Source organism: Daldinia childiae (assembly GCF_008694065.1).
Source record: "Daldinia childiae strain JS-1345 chromosome Unknown Scaffold12, whole genome shotgun sequence".
In the NCBI taxonomy this organism is placed as follows: Eukaryota; Fungi; Ascomycota; class Sordariomycetes; order Xylariales; family Hypoxylaceae; genus Daldinia; species Daldinia childiae.
Window position 1 is genome coordinate 711,933 of NW_022984653.1, and position 19,561 is coordinate 731,493.

A 19,561-nucleotide genomic window follows, 5' to 3' on the forward strand; every position below is an offset into this window, starting at 1 on the left:
ATGTATATCAAAGGCAAATAAACGTGGGGATAGATTAACGCAATAGCTAATAAAATGTTAAGAGGCAGTTCAACTCCCGGCCTATATGTATCAGAATATGTAGCATTTTGTCATAATCATGAGATTTTTCTTCAGAGTATTATTCCAGATCCAAAAAAGAAAACACTAGTAATTTACGAATGCTACAGAGGTATTACTTCAAATTAGGAAAAAAAATATTGCTCACAAGACCTCGAGTCATCTCTACCTTAGAATTCTCATTGGCATTGAATTATAATATCAAGATATTTACCTACATATCTTAGCCTAGGTAATATAATTATGATATATGGTATCATTATCGGTTATAAGCCAGTCGAGGAGAGAATACCAAACTCAAGTCATTGCTCGAATGGCAACTGCTAAGCTTTCCATATGTCTTCTAAATACATTAACTTTGACAGGGCACATAAAACCGCTAGTATTCCCAGCACCAAGTCGCGCGTTCAATACGAGTACTTATACATGCCTTGAATATTATAACGTTCCTTAAACACCTAACACACGCCATATTCCCGATATAAAAATATTTACTTCTCGATAAACTGCTTTCCGTAACCTGTGCCGGATCCCCGGGAAATATTTACTTCCGTAGCATGGCCACTACGAAGACGAATATTAGCAACTATTCTCCAAAACTTCAAATTTCGAGCATCTTTTCAAGATCAACACTTCTCGGTGGCACTTACTATTCGCAACCGCCCCAAAAACGTCCCTCGAGAACAGGCGCGGGTCTTTCAACGGCGGCTTTCTGTAGCCTTTCTACACTTGCAAGGAAACGGTCGACGACTGCATCATAGTTGTCATAGGTCAACTTTCCGTCTCGCTTCTGGAATTTGCCGTCCACTATTACGTGGTCAATATCGCCAACGTTTGCATGCAAAATCACAGCCGCAACAGGATCAAGCCATCCTAACATTCCAGGAGACCGGCCATTGAAAACGGCCAAATCCGCCTTTGCGCCAACACGGATTACGCCCAAGTCAGGGCGTCTGAGCGCGAGTCCACCCTGTCGGGTAGCCATCAAAAAGGCTTGGTTGACGGACATCGGATTATTTTTGGGGATCTTCCAATCCGCGAGGACTTGGTCGTAGATCCTAGAGCGAGTGCGCTGGAGCCAAATCCGCGCCTGGGTCATTAGATCTGTTGAGAAGGTGAAGAACGTGTCCACACCCAGCGAGCCTTGCTCCTGTATCAGATGCGCATTTGGGTGAGAATGGCCATAGTGCATCTCTGACTCGGGCGTGATTGAGATGAATTGGTTAGTCGATCGAAGAAGACTAGCCCCTGTCGGCGTAATGGCCATAGAATGAGAGAAGACGACCGCCGTGTCAGTGTCCAAAATTCCGAGACGGTGAAGAAGTTCCGGTGAGTTATCAACTGAATTCCATAATCATCAGCAAATCTCTGCGGGGATTTGTCTAAACCGCGTCTTTTTCCTGCAATTAAGAGACGTACCTGACCACGGACCCCCTAAATGGTGGGTTGTCAGCACCGGAATTTTCAATTCCCTATGCTTCATTAGTGATATAACAACGTCTTAACTGATTATATCTTTGCATACTTGATGACGGAAATCACAGCTTCAACGTCCTTTGGCGGAGATATCGTCCAAAGATCATATGCGGCGCCTACAGTAGTTAGACTAGACGCCGAGTTAGACTTGGCCAACTCTTTGAAATTGGCGATTTGGTCCGTAAGCGAGTAAGCATCGTGATGCGAGAATGCATGGCACCAGTAAACCCTAGCTCCGCTATCGACAGATGCTTGGAGACCTGCATTTGTTCGCTCTTTACACCAAGTGCTGTGAGCATGATCAAGCGAGGTTGTTACACCGGCGTTGAGACCCTCGAGCAACCCCGCGAGTTGTCCGATATATACATCTTCAGCTGAGTAGATAAGTGATGGTGGATGTCCGGCATAACGGCCTAAATAATCCGGTAGAGTGGTGTTGGGGGACAAGGTCTTCATAGCCGTCTGCCAGCCATGTCGGTGCGTATCGACGAAGCCAGGAGAAATAATCTTGTCCGTACAATCAACAATTTCTACATCCGAAGGTAGATTGTCCGGACGAGCGGTGTCGTAAATTCCTGTAATGCGGTCGCCGCTAATTAGCAAGGAGCCATTCCGAACTACTTCGATAGCCTCAGTCTCCTCGTTGAATGCTATAATGGTTCCACGAGACAGGAGAACTGAGCTCGAGGGAGCTGTAGACATGATGTCAATGATAGACCTTAATGAAAGACAATATTCTTCTTTTTGCAATGGAAATAATTATGTTTATTAAGACGAGAGGAATCAGTGACGTTTCTAAGAAACGGTCTAGACGTAGAAAGGAGATTTATATTGAAGATAATCTAGGTCGCGATACTTGGATTGAGTACCTAATAGAGGATTACAATGTCGCGCTTGATCGCGAGCCGATGACTAAGTTGACTCCGTCAGGATTACGGAATAGTCTTAGGCGAGACCTGCTATCCAATCTAGCGCTTGGTTTAATTCTCTATTGTTACACTGATTGGAAGCACATGTCGATGATCGCCTCTCGCGTCTCTCGCTTCTTCAAACGGATTTCCCCACATGGAATAGATCTAGATCGCTTCGGCTATAAGTGTTTGACCGAGACACGAATAGGATTCTTTACCCGGTTTTGTACAACCACACATTATGATAAAGGGATATATCATGTAATAACTGCGTTTGTAGCTCTTAATTAAAGACGACGTGTATATGTGAAAAGGCTAAAGAATAGCACTTACATTAAAGATCGGATATATTATTACAGGCCAGGTAGGTGGGGTAACTCATGACCCCGCCATTCTCAAGATTATTTAATATTAGTTACCTAGACAGAAGTATAAAAGACAACTTATACAACTTCATTGATAATAATAAACCGAAATTTAGAAAATTGTTACTGAAAAGGCAGATTGAATATTACAGCCTTTTTCACCTTGATATTAAACCCCCAAGTTGTCCTAAAAGAAAAGGAATGAAAGCAAAGCCATAACATAAACACTTATCAACATCTGACGTAGTTATAGATAATAATAGACTCTATTAAAATGTGACTTTGACTGTATTAACAAGCTTTTCGCTTCTGTGATATTACTCGAATAATCACTTATAAATATTGCCTTTTTTTATAGCAAAATATTAGAACCTTGTATTGTTCATTTTTCTAGTACACTTAAGGATATTGTATGAGGGACCAAGTACTTCTATGGGTTACACGAACACAGCAAAGACGATGATACGATGATGGTAGTAACAGATTTACCAAGAAATACTTACTTGAGGTATTGATAAAGTATTTTAGTTAATATTCGACCCCAATTATCTCTCAACTTAGTCGTATTCACTTCACTTACGATATAGTATTTTAATTTCTTTCATTGTCAATTTTATATAGTTATTGTATAATAATTATTTATAAACGTATACTATTAGACCTGATCCATCTCGACTTATGCGCCGTCCACCCTATTGCTTCCAAGACCCGCAAGCCAAGAACACCTGTGATCAAGAGAGCTTCGAGCGCCAGGAGTCCTATCCAGAGCTCGTCTAGAGTTGTCACCTTGTAGTTTCCCAACCAGGTCTGAACGTTCCACTTGAGTAGGTGGCGGTATGTTAGTTGTAGCATTAGGAAGATAGTATTAGGTATTCGGCTCGTTAGATTTGAGGTAGTGCCGATTTAGTCTAGTTGGTCAATATCACAGGTACGCCGAAGACTTTGTCAAGTTCGCTAGAAGTGAAGGTGTGGATAGAGATACTTACATATAACTCTAGTTACGTCTAATCAAGGAAGTAAGTTCTCTATCGCGAAAACCAGTACCCGGCTAGATATTCCGTACGACAGACTAAAACTTGGAAACCCTGGTTACGTTCGGAAGAGAGTAGGAGTATAAGAGAGCGCATAGAGTAATCTTGTGCGTATAACATTCTAAAAGAGCCAATGGTTCAGATACGATCCTTAAATACGTATGAGCCTCTGCGGGTTGTTACCATATTTCGGAACTGGACACGTTGAAGGATCTTGGTAGGATCTGAATATACCACGGGAATCGATGGATGCGCGTTAGCGAATCTGCGGGGAATTGACAAGCCAAGGGATTGGAATGACATTTATAGTAACAACTACCTATTGTTAATATGTTTAGCAATTCTAGCATGTGTCTAGAATCGGAAGCATAGATGAGATTTTGCTGTAGTGCCCCAAGAATCAATATGCCGTGACAATTTACCCGGCTTATTAGTATCCCCCGGCGGCATTTTACGACGTAAATGTATTACCGGAGGAAGACGTGTAACACGGCGTTAACCTCTCCTACGTCGTTCTCAACTTACAGGCTTCATACTGTATCAACTAAGGATACCTACCCAAGTATATGAGTTATTTGTTGGAGTTTATCTATTATTCAGACACGTAGTCTATTACTCCTACTCTTTAGCTGAAGAGGGGATGGTAGAGGCTTTGAACTATGATACAGAGGAAAACAAATACTTCGTGAAATTTGAGGAATCATGATGCGTCGCCAGGTGCCGTAAGAATCGTTGAGCCTTCCCTTATAGTACATCCCGAAAGTTAACCCAAAACTCCGTGCCTAGTCGACATCAATTGTAGTCGTAGTCGTCACATATACACCCACTTTACCCTTTTATCTTCCTCAGTTTTTCTTCCTCGCGGGCATCACCTCCTATAGCCTTCCACCATACATCGCATCCCCATCTTAATGCTCTCTCAGCTGCTCCACTCGGTGTCATGGCAGGTCGAACATCAAGGAAGAATACAGGCTCTCCCGTAGGCTCAGGTGGTCCAGAGTAGTAGTCAATAATGTAACGAACTTCTTTCCGTTGGCCGTCCGTATCTCGGGATACGTACCAATCGTGTCGATCGAATGGTGGCTCGGTACTATAAAGTGGGTTAGTTTGAAGCTATGTCGACTGGAATACTATAATCTTACCCAAATGCTGCAGGGTATATCCAACCCATGACTTGGAACATAGTAGCCTTCGGCGTCAAGTCCTTCGGTCGCCCTTGGAACCTAACAAGGCTCGGGCTCAAATCCTCCATTTCTTTCTCATATCCATATTTTTTCGCCATATTCTCAAAGTTTTGTTCACCATGACTGCACAAACGCCATCCCTTGTATAGACCTCCCGCGAATCGCTTTTCCCAGTCCATAATTTCGGCCCATGCTCCCTCGTTCAGGAAATTGTGCACACTCACCATACTCTCTACCGCAGTAACATCTGTGTCTGTGTAACCCTTGCGAAGAAGAGCATTGTACATCTGCTGGGGCGATGGGTATTCCCAATTGCCGTCGCCATCGCCTCTGGGAATAGTTGAAGGTTCTCGAGAGGTAGGGAGAGCTTGTGTTTGATCTGGAGCCGGTGTTTGCGAAAGGTCGCGAAACATGTAGTTTAGAGGGTTCAGTTTCGAAAATGTCGATTGTGAATCGCGTTCTTCTTTCCAATCACCTCTAGACTCATGGGGCACAGGACATGCCGAGGGAGGTTTAGTAGCATCGGGGGTATGCTTCACTGGGCAGGCAGCTGGGGGAGAAGTTAATGCATCGGCTGACTTCTGGTGTTTATGCATCGGACACCCTGGCTATATATGTCGAGAATAATTAGAGTGCATATACGGCGTTTAGAGGCTTAAATATGGCTTACAGGGGGTATACGCCCTCCATCTTGTGATCCAAAGGAGCGATGCGATAAAGGCTGTGATCGGGCCCCGACTTGAGAACCGTCTGCCCAAAACCAACCCATGGTGATAATTAAAGTTTAAGAAAAAAAGAATATGAAAGTAAAATGGAGAATTTTACGATATTTTGAGGCGTATGAAATCGTATGAAATAGGAATGGAAAGTGTAATTGAAAGTAGAATTCAAATGGCTTGTCGCTGAGGGGCTTATCGCCTTCAAACTTCAATAACTTTTTTTTTTATTTGCCGCGTCGGTCTCTATAAGGCTGAGTCAGTCGCGGGAAACACCGATCTATATGATGACCGGGGCAATGGGAGAAAATCTGAAGACTATTACATAATAAGCATCTGCTTGGACGTTGGTACATGTACCTAGAAGCCTTAATTCAATGCCGGGGTTTTACCAGGACTTAGCTCAAATCCAAATACCTAGATCTACTACGTCACACCCGTTAAACCCGAACCCGTTGTTTGCAGTAGCTTTCCGAACCACGCGATTCTACTATGGTTATATGGGTAAGTTTAAGAAGTGGGCTAGGTATTGTGGCCTGTGCTGCACCCATTACAGTATAGCGCCGCTCTATATAAATATAATGGTATAAAATCGGTCTTTAGCTTATTTGACTTAATCTAATAGAATATTTAAATTTTAGACTATTAGAAGATAATTTTAATATTTTTTATTATTAAAAAAGCTGTTGTTTTGGTTGAAAAATTGGTAATATATAATATAAGTATCTTGATGTACCTGCTTGTCCTGTCCTTGTCCGCCACAGCCACAAATACTAGGCCCACTCGTTAAACTTTGGCCTGTAACCATAGTATACGACGCTACCCATTTCACATGCGTCAATGATACAAAGTTCTCTTATTCAGTAAGCAATATCACTAAATTGGCCAATACCTACCTCTCTATAGGATTGCCCATCATGCCAATTAATTTATACCCCCCTTTATAAACACATGCTTCCTTAGATATGCGACCGGTCATTTTATTTAGCCGGTTTTGCGCTCGTCGAGCCCCCCAAGCTCCGAAGACTCCTGTGAACATTGCACGATGGCATTCGACATTCCGAGCAGGAATACAACGTCCTCCTCCCTGGAGGAATGTACAGTTTAGCAGCAAAGTACTTAAAGCAACAGCAAATGTTGCTCTTGGAACCGCGGTTTTTGTCAAGTTATCCGAAGACGATAATGGAGAGGCGGAAAAGACAACCGAGGGTCGCATGCTCGAAGCGTCGCGAGAGGAGTTAAGAAAGACAGTCCGCGATGACGAGAGAGGAATCTACCGTTTAGGCCATACGTTAGTCATATTTCTGGACTCCTATTTCTGGGAACCCCTCTGTACTGGTCTACGATTCATCGAATTGGTCTTCATATTCATGCCGGTCATATTCGCGGTCCCAGCCATATGGGTTGGGAGTCGCCATGTGCACCGCGATAATGAACGGTCTGGTACATTATGGTGGTATAACTTCTTAGTAAAGGCCATGGAGGCGGCTGGGCCAGCATTTATCAAGGTATGTTAATGCTTTAGTAGTGATGATGATATCGTAATATCCGAGCTAATATAGGGGCAATACAGCTTGGCCAATGGGCAGCTTCAAGAACTGATATCTTTCCGACAGAAATGTGTAATATCATGGCTAAACTACATTCTCATGCACCAGCGCACTCCCTAGAAGCAACGATGCGGATAGTGGAAAAGGCATTCGATGGGAGGAGATTTGAGGAGATTTTTGAAGAATTTGAGCAATCTCCTCTTGGTGTCGGAGCCATTGCGCAGGTCTATAGAGCAAAATTGAAGCCAGACCTTGCTGCGCCAGGGGACGTCGATGTCTTAGAGACTCGTGGTAACCTTCGGCGACAAGTTCGACGTAAAGTCGATACAGTTTTGAAGAGTGTGCCAAAGCGCGTCCCATCTTCTTACGTCGCTGTTAAAGTATTGCACCCGCGAGTCGAACGAACCGTCCGGCGTGACCTTCGTATCATGGGCTTTTTCGCTTCTGTCCTTAACATTATACCAACGATCGAATGGTTATCTCTGCCCGACGAAGTTACGCAATTCGGGGAGATGATGAAGTTACAACTTGACTTACGTATAGAAGCTGCAAATCTCGCCAAATTTCGAAAGAACTTTAAAGACCGAACGACGGCCTGGTTCCCATTCCCGTACCTTGAGTTTACCACGCGAGAGGTTCTAATTGAAGAATTCGCACAGGGAATGCCTCTAGCAGATTTCCTAGAGAACGGTGGGGGTGTGTTTCAACGGGATATTTCACAGGAGGGTCTTGACGCTTTCCTACGCATGCTGTTAATCGATAACTTCGTGCATGCTGACTTACATCCCGGCAATATTATGGTTCGCTTCTATCAAGCAGATAAACCTGGGCTTAGTTTGCGCCAGTCAGGTGACGGCCAAGGGCCTCATCCTCAAAAACACGCTGATGTGACCGAACAAGTCCTAGCGCGGCTTCGCCCATACCGCAAACGAAGAGATTCTACAGCGTGGAAGGCGGAGCTGAAGAAGATCGACGAGGAAGGTTTTAGACCACAGCTCATATTCATTGACACTGGGCTCGTAACTGAGCTCAATGCCACGAATCGTCGCAACTTCTTAGACCTCTTCCGCGCCGTTGCTGAGTTTGATGGATATAAAGCTGGGCACTTAATGTGTGAACGTTGCCGTCAGCCTGATGCGGTTATTGACAAAGAAGTCTTCGCCCTGAAGATGCAACACCTCGTCCTAAACGTCAAGAGCTCGACTCTCGCTTTAGGTAGCGTCAAAATTGGGGACATCCTGCAACAGGTCCTAGACATGGTTAGGCAGCACCATGTAAGACTAGAAGGCGATTTCGTAAACGTTGTAATTAGTATCCTGCTCCTCGAAGGTATCGGTCGTAGTCTCGATCCCAACGTGGATTTATTGAGCAGTTCGTTACCGATTCTTAGACAGCTAGGTGCGCAAGGTGGGGCCGATATGATAAAGGGCGGCGATTTTTCGATGTTCTTCGTCTGGGCAGGATTGGAGGCCAGAAGATTTATGCAAGGTAGCATCGAAGACGTGAGTCCAATAATTTCTCTCTTCACTATAAATGATACTAAACATCCCTGTGCAGGTCGAGAGATGTGTCAAATACGATTTATTATCACCAAACATTTAATCATATACAAGGTTATGGGTAGGCATAGAGTTGCATATATAGGCGTCGGTAGACGGAAGCGGGCACGAGCGCGATGGACAATATACATCTCCCTAAAATATTTCATTATAAACGTTCCCTAGCTAGATAAGCTGGATTTGACGTCTTGCGAATAATGCAAATGCCATGTACAAATATCAGTACTATTCATTAATCCCCCACCAAGGCATCTATATCTAGTTCAGCTGGGTCGCGAGTTGCTTGACCTGGTTTAGCAGGTTTGAGGCCTCCTTAGGTGCGTTTTTCAGGACCTTGTCACGGAGGTGGTCGACCTGGAGCCCAGCAGCAGTCGGGGGGTTGCCTTGAGCGGTCTGGATTCGCGACACCTGCATCTCGAGGAAGAATTTCGGAACTTTAATAGCTAAAGATCCGCCGACGCTACGGATACCAGCCTCAGTAGCCTGGTATACGTTAAGCATGTCCTGGAATTTCTGCAGATCCGTGCTGGCAAGAGGTTCAGCTGTTGCGAACTGCGACAGCGCGAACTGGAGTCCGGTCTGCTTAGACTGGCTAAAGTCGATGGACGAGAAGGTCGTCGATCCAGATGTAACATCTGGTACACCTGAGATGGTCTTGGCGGACTTGCTGCATGTGACAGTTGAGGCTAGATTGGCGGCGACGTCGGCGACTTCCTGGGGTAGCGTTGTGCTGCCGACGACGAAGCAGGCTTGATTAGCGCTTTGTCGTCGGCTAACTTCTGTGGCTGCGCTCAATGAGCCGGCAGCATCATCTTGCAGTGGTATTACCGCAGTCGTAGTGACGAAAGGAATGACGGGGGCCGCAACTGCGGTGCCAACAAGGACAGCAGCGACAGAGAATGAGGTACGCATTATGATGGTTTGACGAGTACGTATAATATTAATGGAGATATATGTACGAGGAAGAATGCTCAGAACCAGCTAAGAACGAACGAATAAAAGATTACGAATGAAGCAAGGTCCCTTCACAGAAGGATGATAGAATCGAAAAGTGATAGATGAGCAGAAGAATGTCGATCATATTTGAAAATGAGATCTTTCACGCTTTTTATCAACAACTTACCCGCTGATCAGCACCGGGGGGGGGGGGGGGGGGGGAGAGAAGGGGGGTTAATGCGGAACGTCGAACCATCAGGTAAATACCAAGGCCGAGTTAGCCGTCTTTCGTCTCATGTCCGAAATTCTTCGGTTACTTTGGTTTGAAAGTTGACGGGGTATTAAAGTTAATGAATACAAGGGTATTATTTTCTTATTGGTTAATTGTAGGGTATTCGATGTTGCGCAAGGCTAAAGAGCCTCAATGAAGATCTCCTTATCAGGGGAAGTAAAGTTTCACTAGGACTGTTGACCAATTAAAAGATAGGATGTTGTGTCAGTTACCCTTAACCCTGTCTTACCGCAACCCCACTATAATAACCCCTATATTACTCTTTTTTAGATTTAGATATCATTTCGCGAACTTATTCTTAACATTAATATTACAGTGTCACCGATATGTATGAGCTTCAGAAGTCGTCGGAGATATGAAATTGAATTCACCAGAACAATATCGACTAGGACAATAATTTTATTACTCATGGCTCATTAAGTAAGCACTTGTTCTCGGTAACTCTAGGGGCTACCAAGTAGTTCTTGTCTGTGTCTGTGCCAATTGCCCCTTGAGAGAATGTAAGTTCGACGAGAAGACTACAATTATCCAAGACGCCAAACATGTATATCGACGCCAGCGATAGCAATTGTTAGGAAACAGATGCTCCACTTCTCTATCTAGGTCAAGTGAGTGTTTCTACTAAAGGTTATGTATACGCCATCTAGGGGAGGAGACCTAGAAGACCAAGGCCGACAGCCTTAAGAAGGTCGTCGACGATAAACTTGACTGCAATCAGTAGGCCATCAACCACCTTGTCGAGAGCCTTAACGAGCTTGACAAGAGCGAGAATGAGAGGAACGAGGTGGATCAAAACGGGACCTGGTGTTATCCGTCAGTTTCATGCGTGAAAATATAACAGTGGGATTCTCTTACCGAGACCAAGCTTGATGAGGATAAACTTCACGGTACCGAGGAGCTCAAATAGGATGAGGGAAACAGTCTTGAAAATATCCTCTTTAAAGAACCGGGCCTCAACAATAGCGCGCTTGGCGATGGCAGCAGACTTGTCAAGAAGATCCGCGATAACCTCAAGCTGAGGAGCGATGGAATCAGCAGCAGCCGAAGCATCAGCCTCGGGAGCGCCATCAGCCACGGGGGTCAGGGTCGAGTCTAGCTACTTGTTAGGTCTTTCCAGCCACCGGGCCCTCTCATGATCACTCACTGATCTTGGCAGTCTGCTCCTGGATCTGGGTGTAAAGGGACTCTAGGCTTGTCTCGATAGCATCAATGTCCTGACGCTTCTCAAGACCGGTTTCGACATTGATAGGGTTGGCAATGCTGGTGGCAATGAAGCCGCCAACAGCGAAGAGAGTGAAAAGTGTGGCCTTCATGTTGAAGATGAGTCGAAGCTGAGGTACTGCGGTGAGAAGAGGGCTGTATAGAAGCTGGTTATATCGATTGCGTTGTTGCCGCTGGTGAAGAACAAAAAGAGAGCATCCTCCATGGGATCGACCTCCTTTATTTATACTTTTTATGACATCCCCTTTCCCACGTTTGAGCTAGTTATCGATCAAGATTGCGTGCTTCGTCGAAACTACAACTGCCATACGCTTTCGCATCTTCACTTTCCTCGAAACGGTGTTCAAAGTTCTTGTCCTACCGCATGAAGACTACCAGCCCTGTGAGATGACGTTGATATTCCCACGCAACCCAGTTCACCCATCATGAGTCGTTCGCTCGTTTAATGAAGTAGCTCAATATAGATCAATGAATTCAAACTACCGGAATACAACCTCTCATGAGCAACATACGGTCATCCCTCTCATTGGGCTACCAAGTAGGCACTACTTCTCATTGACGGATATTGTGTCCGGAAACTGAACAATACTCCCATAGTATCAGAATAGGCTCTATGGTATGTAGGGAAAATATGCTTGGAAGGCCTCTTGTCCCTGTCACGATGAAGGAGGTGTGACTTGTGTCCTTATTGGCTATCGCCTGTCTACCCCTGGCTTTGCGTGCTGCTGCGCAGTTTTGACAACGTCTGCGTCGGGTATCGATCTCACCAGGAACTTGCCTGAGAGCAAACCCATGTTGCTAACAATGGGGAGCCTACGTGACATTCAATGCATCTATTAAATGCTCGATGATGTCAAGACTCATCGTGAGAAATAAGAAGCCATTCTCGACTTCTTGTCGACTTCGTCTCGATACAATGGAATTGGGACCTGACGATCACAGCTGTCAATTTTTAAGCTTCTTTATTCCCCACTGGCGATCCCATCGTTTGCCGGCCGATCAATTTATTTACTTTATATTTACGTGAGTTAAAGATCATATCTTTGAACGAGAAGATTATGCCATAACGGCCACTTAGAACATACTGTAGACATCTAACCTCCTTACAGATGAACACCATTCTTCCATATTGTTAGTACTACGGCGGTAGAAACACAATTACTTAATATCGCCACTTATAGCGGCCATCTCCGGGCCGTCGACGACGAACTCGAAATAAAAATGCAGCCAACCCCTTTGCCCCTATTTAATAGATTAACGGAACCAATAATTATAGCCACGCGCAGCTAGTTGCCGCGTCATATTATACTGTGAATCTAGTACGTAATGAGATCAAGATATATATACGATGTCCGGGAGCCGCATATTAGATATATGCACGTTATTTAATTTATCCAGCCCTTCACAGGTGGAATTTATGCGGGGTGCGTCACACTTGAAGGTAAAAGTAACATCAAAACCAGTTACACGAAGGTTTTTTTGAACCACATAGACAGGGTTGAATATGCTCTTTGCCGTACCACAATTCATCGAGTACTGGTTCCAAGCACGCCTTGCTTCTACGGCATTACATCAATTCAACTACAGCCTCTCATACAAAGCACGTCAGCTAAAGAAAAACGTCATGTCGGGTATTGTGCGATGATGAGAATTTACCCAACTAAGCATTTCGTAAGAACAGTAGTTTTCCCGGATAGTTATGAGTATTCAAAGTCAAGTTTATAAGCTTCAAACAATTCTCATAAAAATTATTTGTCGGTGAGGTTTAGCAATGTAGAATACAACGGCGGGAGGCAAACTACGGCTAATATCTAGCAAAGCGGCTAGCAGGCCCACCCCAGAAGTTATCAAGTGATCGACAAGATTTAAATCGGCAACCAGATGGTTTAAACTACCACTTATACCATGCGTACTAGTGTAAAATTATTCATGTGGGCCCCTTATACCTCGCAGGAGGAGGGATAAGTTACTATTTCCGGCTTCATGAATTCACCCAACAAATGCTCCCATAGAAGCTAAGTTCTATTAGGTAAAGGAGTTTATGCAACTATTATGCATGATAAAGCGGCATCCCATAATCTACCAAGAGCCGGTGCCTAGCGCTTGTTGTCTACTTTGGCTCACCTTCGAAAGACTTGCATTAGTCGGGATTGGGAAGATAAACAAGATTTCTAGACCTGTTCTCTGTTCGGATAAAAACCAAAATAGTAACAAAGTCTTGTCACTACGAAATTACCTAATGTAAAATACCCAATCCGGTCAAACGTCGTGTTCAAACATCGTGTCGGACGATCTGCTTCCATTCATGAATGAGAAACAAGAGCATGATGGCACTGCTGCTCTATTTCGAATAACTGTTATTACTAAAAGATATGGCGCCATCCCCGCCAAATTATATCTTCCTTCTATATATCATCCGTCAAAGAAGTTGACATTGCTACGTTTATGATATACGCACCGACAATATACTTCCCCCCGAAACTATCTCCTTTTAGAATATTTTTGCAGTCAATTATCTTATAATTTATTTGTTAAAACTAACACTTAGCTTAATTCCTGTCTGGCGTCAATTGGTGATCCAATTACAGCTCTCTCTAGTGTAGTTCATATGAAGCCTTACATCGAAATCTCCTTAGTAGCTTACACTGCCTTCATTTATGAATTATACGCGTCAACCATCACACTAGACAAATACATAACTTTCAATTAATTACGTACTCAGTATTTTCTTAGCTATTAGCTATTGTTCGTTCAATATGGAATAGCTAAGATGAAGCTGTTGAATATGGAGTGAGGGGAATTGATACGGTTACAGCAAGAGGAAATATCTGTGCCCTCGGCCTTTCTAGAAAAATAGAGAAAGTCATAGGATTCAGGATACCCCTAGTTCCTAACCAAGTTTCAATTGACCAAGGCAATACTTTATAATTCGCCCACACAATACCTAAGAGATAGATTATATTAGCTTACAACTAGATATCCTTAGGAAATTAGCGGTTTAGTCTCATGACGGTTTTACCCAAGATCGGTGGTGATTGGCAAGCCATATAATGCTCTACTCAAGACAAGACCAATTGAAAATACGGGCGACTTCTTATAGTATTGGGTTGAAATATCTTTAGCTACTTGGAAACTGTCAGATATAAAATATCTGTCGACATATATAATATGTAATAGAATAAAATCTGTTACCAAATAACCTTTTAGTGGTGTAGCGGTGTGTCGACAGAAACCGTAATGTGGGATGTTTTGGATGATCTTTCGTCAAGATCGTCAGACTTTAAGTGGTTGATTAAGTTTTGACCAGTTCTATCAAATATGCTACTATATGATAGATTCAATCTGTTTCGCAGGGTCAACAGCATGATTTTCGAAATTATACCTAAGTAGTTGGCTATGGAATAACCCCTTTTTGAGTAATAAAAAGCTTAATCGGCTTATACATATCTGAAACTAGAGGGTTATTTTTCAAGTCTTGAGTTTGCAAAGCTTTTCAATAGATTATGTCCTACTATGGTGACTAAAACACCGCCTCTTAGAAAGAGGGTCACAACATTACCTGGCTCACCTTTATGTGTAAACTGTAGCGTTTATAGCTTATCTACCGAGATTCCATATAAGACATCAAATAAGTACACTACCAGTATGTATACCTAAGTAGGTAACCGTAGGCTCCCGCAGCTAGCTTATAATTCCTCGCGGAACAATGAAGTTCTTTTTTGCTTCTTGCTCCACCCCGTGACACATCGTTCTCCGAAAGATAGAAAATTTAGGAAAACCAGTATTTCGAGCGTCCGTCGTCTGAAGGCACTAGAGAGGCCACAGGATAATCATGTCTTGCGACGTTTTGCTGCTTTTACATTTTACTAATGGCGCCGGAGCTGCCGTGAACACTATGTAATCACACGCATGTAGTCCCGCTCGCGGGCGTATAATATCGAAAATACACTCTTCCGCTTATGTAGGAAGGGTCGCTTCAAAATACCCACGTACAACCAGCGGTCTATCTACGTCCAACCGTTTTAATCTGTCGTTTGCCTGCGTGCGCGTACAGCAGCGGACGGCAGCGTACGCCGGCGAAAAGTATAAGAGGGGAAACAGTGCTCGGATCGGCGACTGCAGAACTACATTAGATATCCTACTCAACTATTCTAGGTCCGTGTTTAACCAATCACCTCTTCTAGTAATAGCTTTCCATCGATAGTATTCTTACCATAGAAATTAACTAGGCTCGCTTCGCTTTCTTATGGAAAAGCAAAAAACCTCAAAATTGTGTACTATGTTAGTTGATTTTTCGTATTCCGTCTTTATATAGGGAAGACTCGAATTTTATTGGTTTTATACAGGAAACGGGTAGCCACTACCAGGGCGGCCGCAGCAACGGTGCTCCGACGTAATACTTGTTCGGCGTAATTAATATACTCGCAAGTCAGCTGAGAAGCAGCCACAATATAGCTATTTCGTGACTGCATCCGCATCCCATCTATAGGTCTAGATGATTACACGGTATGTATAATAGATACTATTTACCCACTCTTGGTATGGGAGGAACTTTGGTAATACAATATTGACAAGGGCACGACGAATATAAAATATTGCTGTGCCTCCTTTCTGACGGCCTCTCTTCTCTTTACTAATAGACTATCACTATTCTAAGCATAGAACAAAGTCTAGGCCACATACATAAATATGAGTCTCATCAGCAATTCGGACTACCCAATCACAATCAACGGGACGTCCATAGCGCTAAGCAGTAGTGACGTTGCCGCCGTTGCGACTGGCCCGTTGAAATACAATGTCTACCACCAGGATTCCAACGGGGCAATACGCGAGCACACTTACAACGGTGAATGGAGTGCGACCAAGTCGCCAACTTTCAGCGCAAAGTTGTCCAGTCCTTTAGCTGTGATTAGCTTCGATGATGGCAAGGAGGTACGTAAGATTCATGTTACAATCCTCTCGGCTATATATAAGTATCTAATATTATACGAGCGAGCCAGGTTCGAGTCTATTGTGTCTCAAAAGCCAGATATCTTGAAGAGTGGTGTCTCTCAGCCGGACAGAACGAATGGGTCTTCGGCTATCTCACCAATTCCAGGTTCCGTGTGGGTGATAATACGAGACTTGCCGCTGTGTACTGTGGGGATGGTGATATCCGGGTCTATGCTCAAGGTACGGCGTTCCCATTATTACTTCTGTGGCATGTCTAATAGATGGTTAGAGTCAAACTCAGACAGTATTCAGGAATATCGCAGCGGGGATCCTTGGACAAGAGGGGCCACACTCCCAGTAGCTTATAATGGGTCCCATCTGGCTGCGGTATACTGGAGCAGTGGCAATGACAGAAATCATATCCGAGTATACTACCAAGCGCCCGACTTGATCGTAAAAGAACACTGTGTGGATAGTAATAATTGGTATATGGGTAAGTACATGTATACCCCGTTGGTATTCGTATCATCTAACTCGAAGATACTACCTACAGGCAACCTAAAAACCGACAAGATGCTACCCCACACTTCAATCACTGCCGTTGCGTGGTATAACTCGGCCGCGTATATACTTGTTTACTGCCAGGATGATAAGAGTAATATCGTGACGTACAAGTGGGATCATGGATGGAGCTCCGATGTTATAGTTACTGGACGCCCGGAGCCTGGAAAACGCATTTCAGCCCTCAAATGGGGCGATGAGAGCGTGAAGTTGTATTACCAAGCAGACGACGACAAGATCTATGAACACGTCCAGTCTAACGGCAAGGTTTAGCATCAGGGAGGTTTTGTTAGCTACTAAGCCTCAAGGCGGTGTTTTATCCAGTTGAACGGGTGATATTGGGGATTTCCACTCCTTTACATGAATTCGTTTATTATTGAGACTGAAGAAAGCTCTTGATAGGGACAACTACAACGCTGTAAACTAGCCATGTGGGCTAGCTGCGTTACCATATCTGTACACTCATTTAGTTGATAGTTAAAACATACTCTCCTTCGGTATTCATATAATTATTATTACTATTATATGAGTATAATACTCTCACTATTACAGCGGCCTCGACACGGCGCTTGTACCGTAGCCCCTTTACCAGTAAGCTTTGAGACGACCTACCACGAGCCGTTATCACGACTGTTCATTTAGGTACCCCTTACGAACCGTAGAAACTCTACCATTAGACAAGAATTTTTTATGCTTTAGCAGGAAAATTTGGCTGGGCATAAGAATCATCTGGGTAATGAAGTGGGGTATTTGTATGGATCGATGATAGGAGTTATTATAGCGCGTGCAGCATTGTAGTTCGAAACTATGTAGCCATTTTTATACCTCATTAAGTATAGTATTTCTGATGATGATTCCCCTATAGCCAGATAAAAAAAAGATAAAAAAGAAATAGCAAGGGGTAAAGTGGCGAAGATGTGTGGCGGGTACTATCAGTACAATGAGGGCTAGCACACAAGACCCTGGAGAGGAGATGCAGGTTTCTACGTCGACAGTTTTCGCTTGGGCTGTGAGGGAAGAATAGAGAGTCTAGAGGCGATTATAGACGAAGATAAAGAGATTTGGGCGGGAACTGAAACGAGATAGAAGGGAGGAGGTATTGCATATTGGCTTAGGCAAATTGTTTATTAAAGGTGATGTGAGGTAGCGCACCAGCGTGTCATAGAAAAATACAGGTACATAGAGGTGTTTGCAAGACCTTATATGCTGCGATGATAAAAGAAAACTAGCCAATATACTAAACAAGCATTTAGGCAACTATCTAGGTACCTCTTTTTAATGATCCGTATTAAACTATAAACAAAAGCCCTCAAGTACTAGCCCCGTCGAGGTGTTCACATACCCTATATTAAGAAATAGAAACGCTTCATCATAACCATTATTGGTCAAACCTATAACCCTTACTATTATATTACCACCAAAGATATACCACTATCCATAATAGGCCAGCCAATAATCCAAGATTACCCCTTATCCCGTTTATAAGAGTAAGGCGTATACTCTACATGAATTCCCTATTCACCTCCTATCATAACCCAACCCACTTTTGTATAATCCATCTTAGTTTAAATATTAAAATTACTCGAGTAATCGGAATCACTTGAGTAATCATCACTTTGTTCTTCCTCCTCCTTTTGCTGCTGCAAAGCCCACATACGTAACCACCATATAGGTATGAAGCCCCGCGAATACTTCTCGACATCCCGACCCATCGCCCAAATCATTCTAGAAAACAACTCCTTCTTCTTCTGAATGAGCTTGTTCTGGATATTAAGTACACTAACTTCCGCGATGGCTATCCGAGGATCGCCTCGCGGCAAGTTATTAACAAAGTCGCGGTAGGCCAGAAAAAGCGTCTCGGCGTCTTTCTCTTGTTGGTAATATTCCTCGCACGAGAGAAACAGCGCAGTCACAAACCCAAAGAACTTCTTCCTGTTTTGCCGGAAGTAAGGAAGCGAGATCCTCTCAAGTTCCTTTACGCCCTCTTGCCAAGTTGCCGGGCAGCCCTTAGGGTAAGACTCGGGGTGGCCAAGGTATTCTAGACGTTTATGCCGGTGCTCTTGTATGAAATATGGACAGTACTCGGGTTCAGGCTCGAAACCATCTTCTGAAGAGGAAGTTTCTAGTAACTCATTGATGAAATCGGTGCAGTAACGAACCTTTTTAGAAACTAGACAACAACTATGGTATTCGCACGTGGGAAAGGGGTTGTTAAGGAGCCACTGCTTCGGCAGTGGGGTATCTATCTCACACTGATGAAATACTGTATGCAGAGGGTTAGCGTAAACAGTATGACCCTGATGCTCTAGATTGGTTATCATGAGTTGTCGCACATCATGATGCATGTGATGGGTAACGGTCTTCCGGCACATTTTGTTCAAGTATTTCCTAGATTAAGTAGCTAGACAGCTGAGTTGATTTCCTGAAATAAATAGCATCAAAGTAAATATACCGCTCTCAGAGTAGTTATATCAAGGCCGGCTTGATAGTGATGCTAGATAGTGTGCTGTCTTAATGGGTACCTAGGTACTTGAATGCTGTTCAGCTTGAAGATTTCTCACCTAAGTTATGTAAAGATATAGGTGTCTCAATATAGTGAGAAATCTACAAGAGGCCGGACTTAATTGTTTGTGAAATGGAAATGTATGAAACAGGTAGATACTTCACGCTCCAATAGTGAACTTACGCGGTTTTAACCTGGGCTTCTACATAATGGGATTCAGACCCATAACTCAATCACAATGACCCC

At 43.7% G+C, this 19,561-nt stretch overlaps 7 protein-coding genes across 7 annotated transcripts; 2 read left to right on the forward strand and 5 right to left on the reverse strand.

Moving 5' to 3' along the window:
- Positions 1-569: 569 nt before the first annotated feature.
- On the reverse strand, positions 570-2,256 carry GL218_08423 (5-methylthioadenosine/S-adenosylhomocysteine deaminase; the record flags this gene model as incomplete). The annotated part of the gene is made up of 4 exons (XM_033585226.1): positions 570-642; positions 729-1,419; positions 1,498-1,550; positions 1,604-2,256. The coding sequence occupies 4 exons, from the start codon at positions 2,254-2,256 to the stop codon at positions 570-572; spliced, it is 1,470 nt and encodes a 489-aa protein (XP_033440693.1).
- A 2,433-nt stretch (positions 2,257-4,689) lies between these two features.
- On the reverse strand, positions 4,690-5,814 carry GL218_08424 (Cytochrome c heme lyase; the record flags this gene model as incomplete). The annotated part of the gene is made up of 3 exons (XM_033585227.1): positions 4,690-4,951; positions 5,004-5,653; positions 5,716-5,814. The coding sequence occupies 3 exons, from the start codon at positions 5,812-5,814 to the stop codon at positions 4,690-4,692; spliced, it is 1,011 nt and encodes a 336-aa protein (XP_033440698.1).
- A 912-nt stretch (positions 5,815-6,726) lies between these two features.
- Positions 6,727-8,913, forward strand: GL218_08425 (uncharacterized protein; the record flags this gene model as incomplete). Its single annotated transcript, XM_033585228.1, has 3 exons — positions 6,727-7,269; positions 7,335-8,813; positions 8,869-8,913. The coding sequence occupies 3 exons, from the start codon at positions 6,727-6,729 to the stop codon at positions 8,911-8,913; spliced, it is 2,067 nt and encodes a 688-aa protein (XP_033440699.1).
- Positions 8,914-9,128: 215 nt separating this feature from the next.
- Positions 9,129-9,782, reverse strand: GL218_08426 (uncharacterized protein; the record flags this gene model as incomplete). Its single annotated transcript, XM_033585229.1, has 1 exon — positions 9,129-9,782. The coding sequence occupies one exon, from the start codon at positions 9,780-9,782 to the stop codon at positions 9,129-9,131; it is 654 nt and encodes a 217-aa protein (XP_033440696.1).
- Positions 9,783-10,741: 959 nt separating this feature from the next.
- Positions 10,742-11,411, reverse strand: GL218_08427 (uncharacterized protein; the record flags this gene model as incomplete). The annotated part of the gene is made up of 3 exons (XM_033585230.1): positions 10,742-10,899; positions 10,954-11,190; positions 11,243-11,411. The coding sequence occupies 3 exons, from the start codon at positions 11,409-11,411 to the stop codon at positions 10,742-10,744; spliced, it is 564 nt and encodes a 187-aa protein (XP_033440697.1).
- A 4,597-nt stretch (positions 11,412-16,008) lies between these two features.
- On the forward strand, positions 16,009-17,085 carry GL218_08428 (putative phosphatidylcholine-hydrolyzing phospholipase c protein; the record flags this gene model as incomplete). Its single annotated transcript, XM_033585231.1, has 3 exons — positions 16,009-16,251; positions 16,320-16,491; positions 16,805-17,085. 3 exons carry the CDS (start codon positions 16,009-16,011, stop codon positions 17,083-17,085), a joined length of 696 nt encoding a protein of 231 aa, XP_033440700.1.
- A 1,292-nt stretch (positions 17,086-18,377) lies between these two features.
- Positions 18,378-19,184, reverse strand: GL218_08429 (uncharacterized protein; the record flags this gene model as incomplete). Its single annotated transcript, XM_033585232.1, has 1 exon — positions 18,378-19,184. One exon carries the CDS (start codon positions 19,182-19,184, stop codon positions 18,378-18,380), a length of 807 nt encoding a protein of 268 aa, XP_033440701.1.
- Positions 19,185-19,561: the final 377 nt, after the last annotated feature.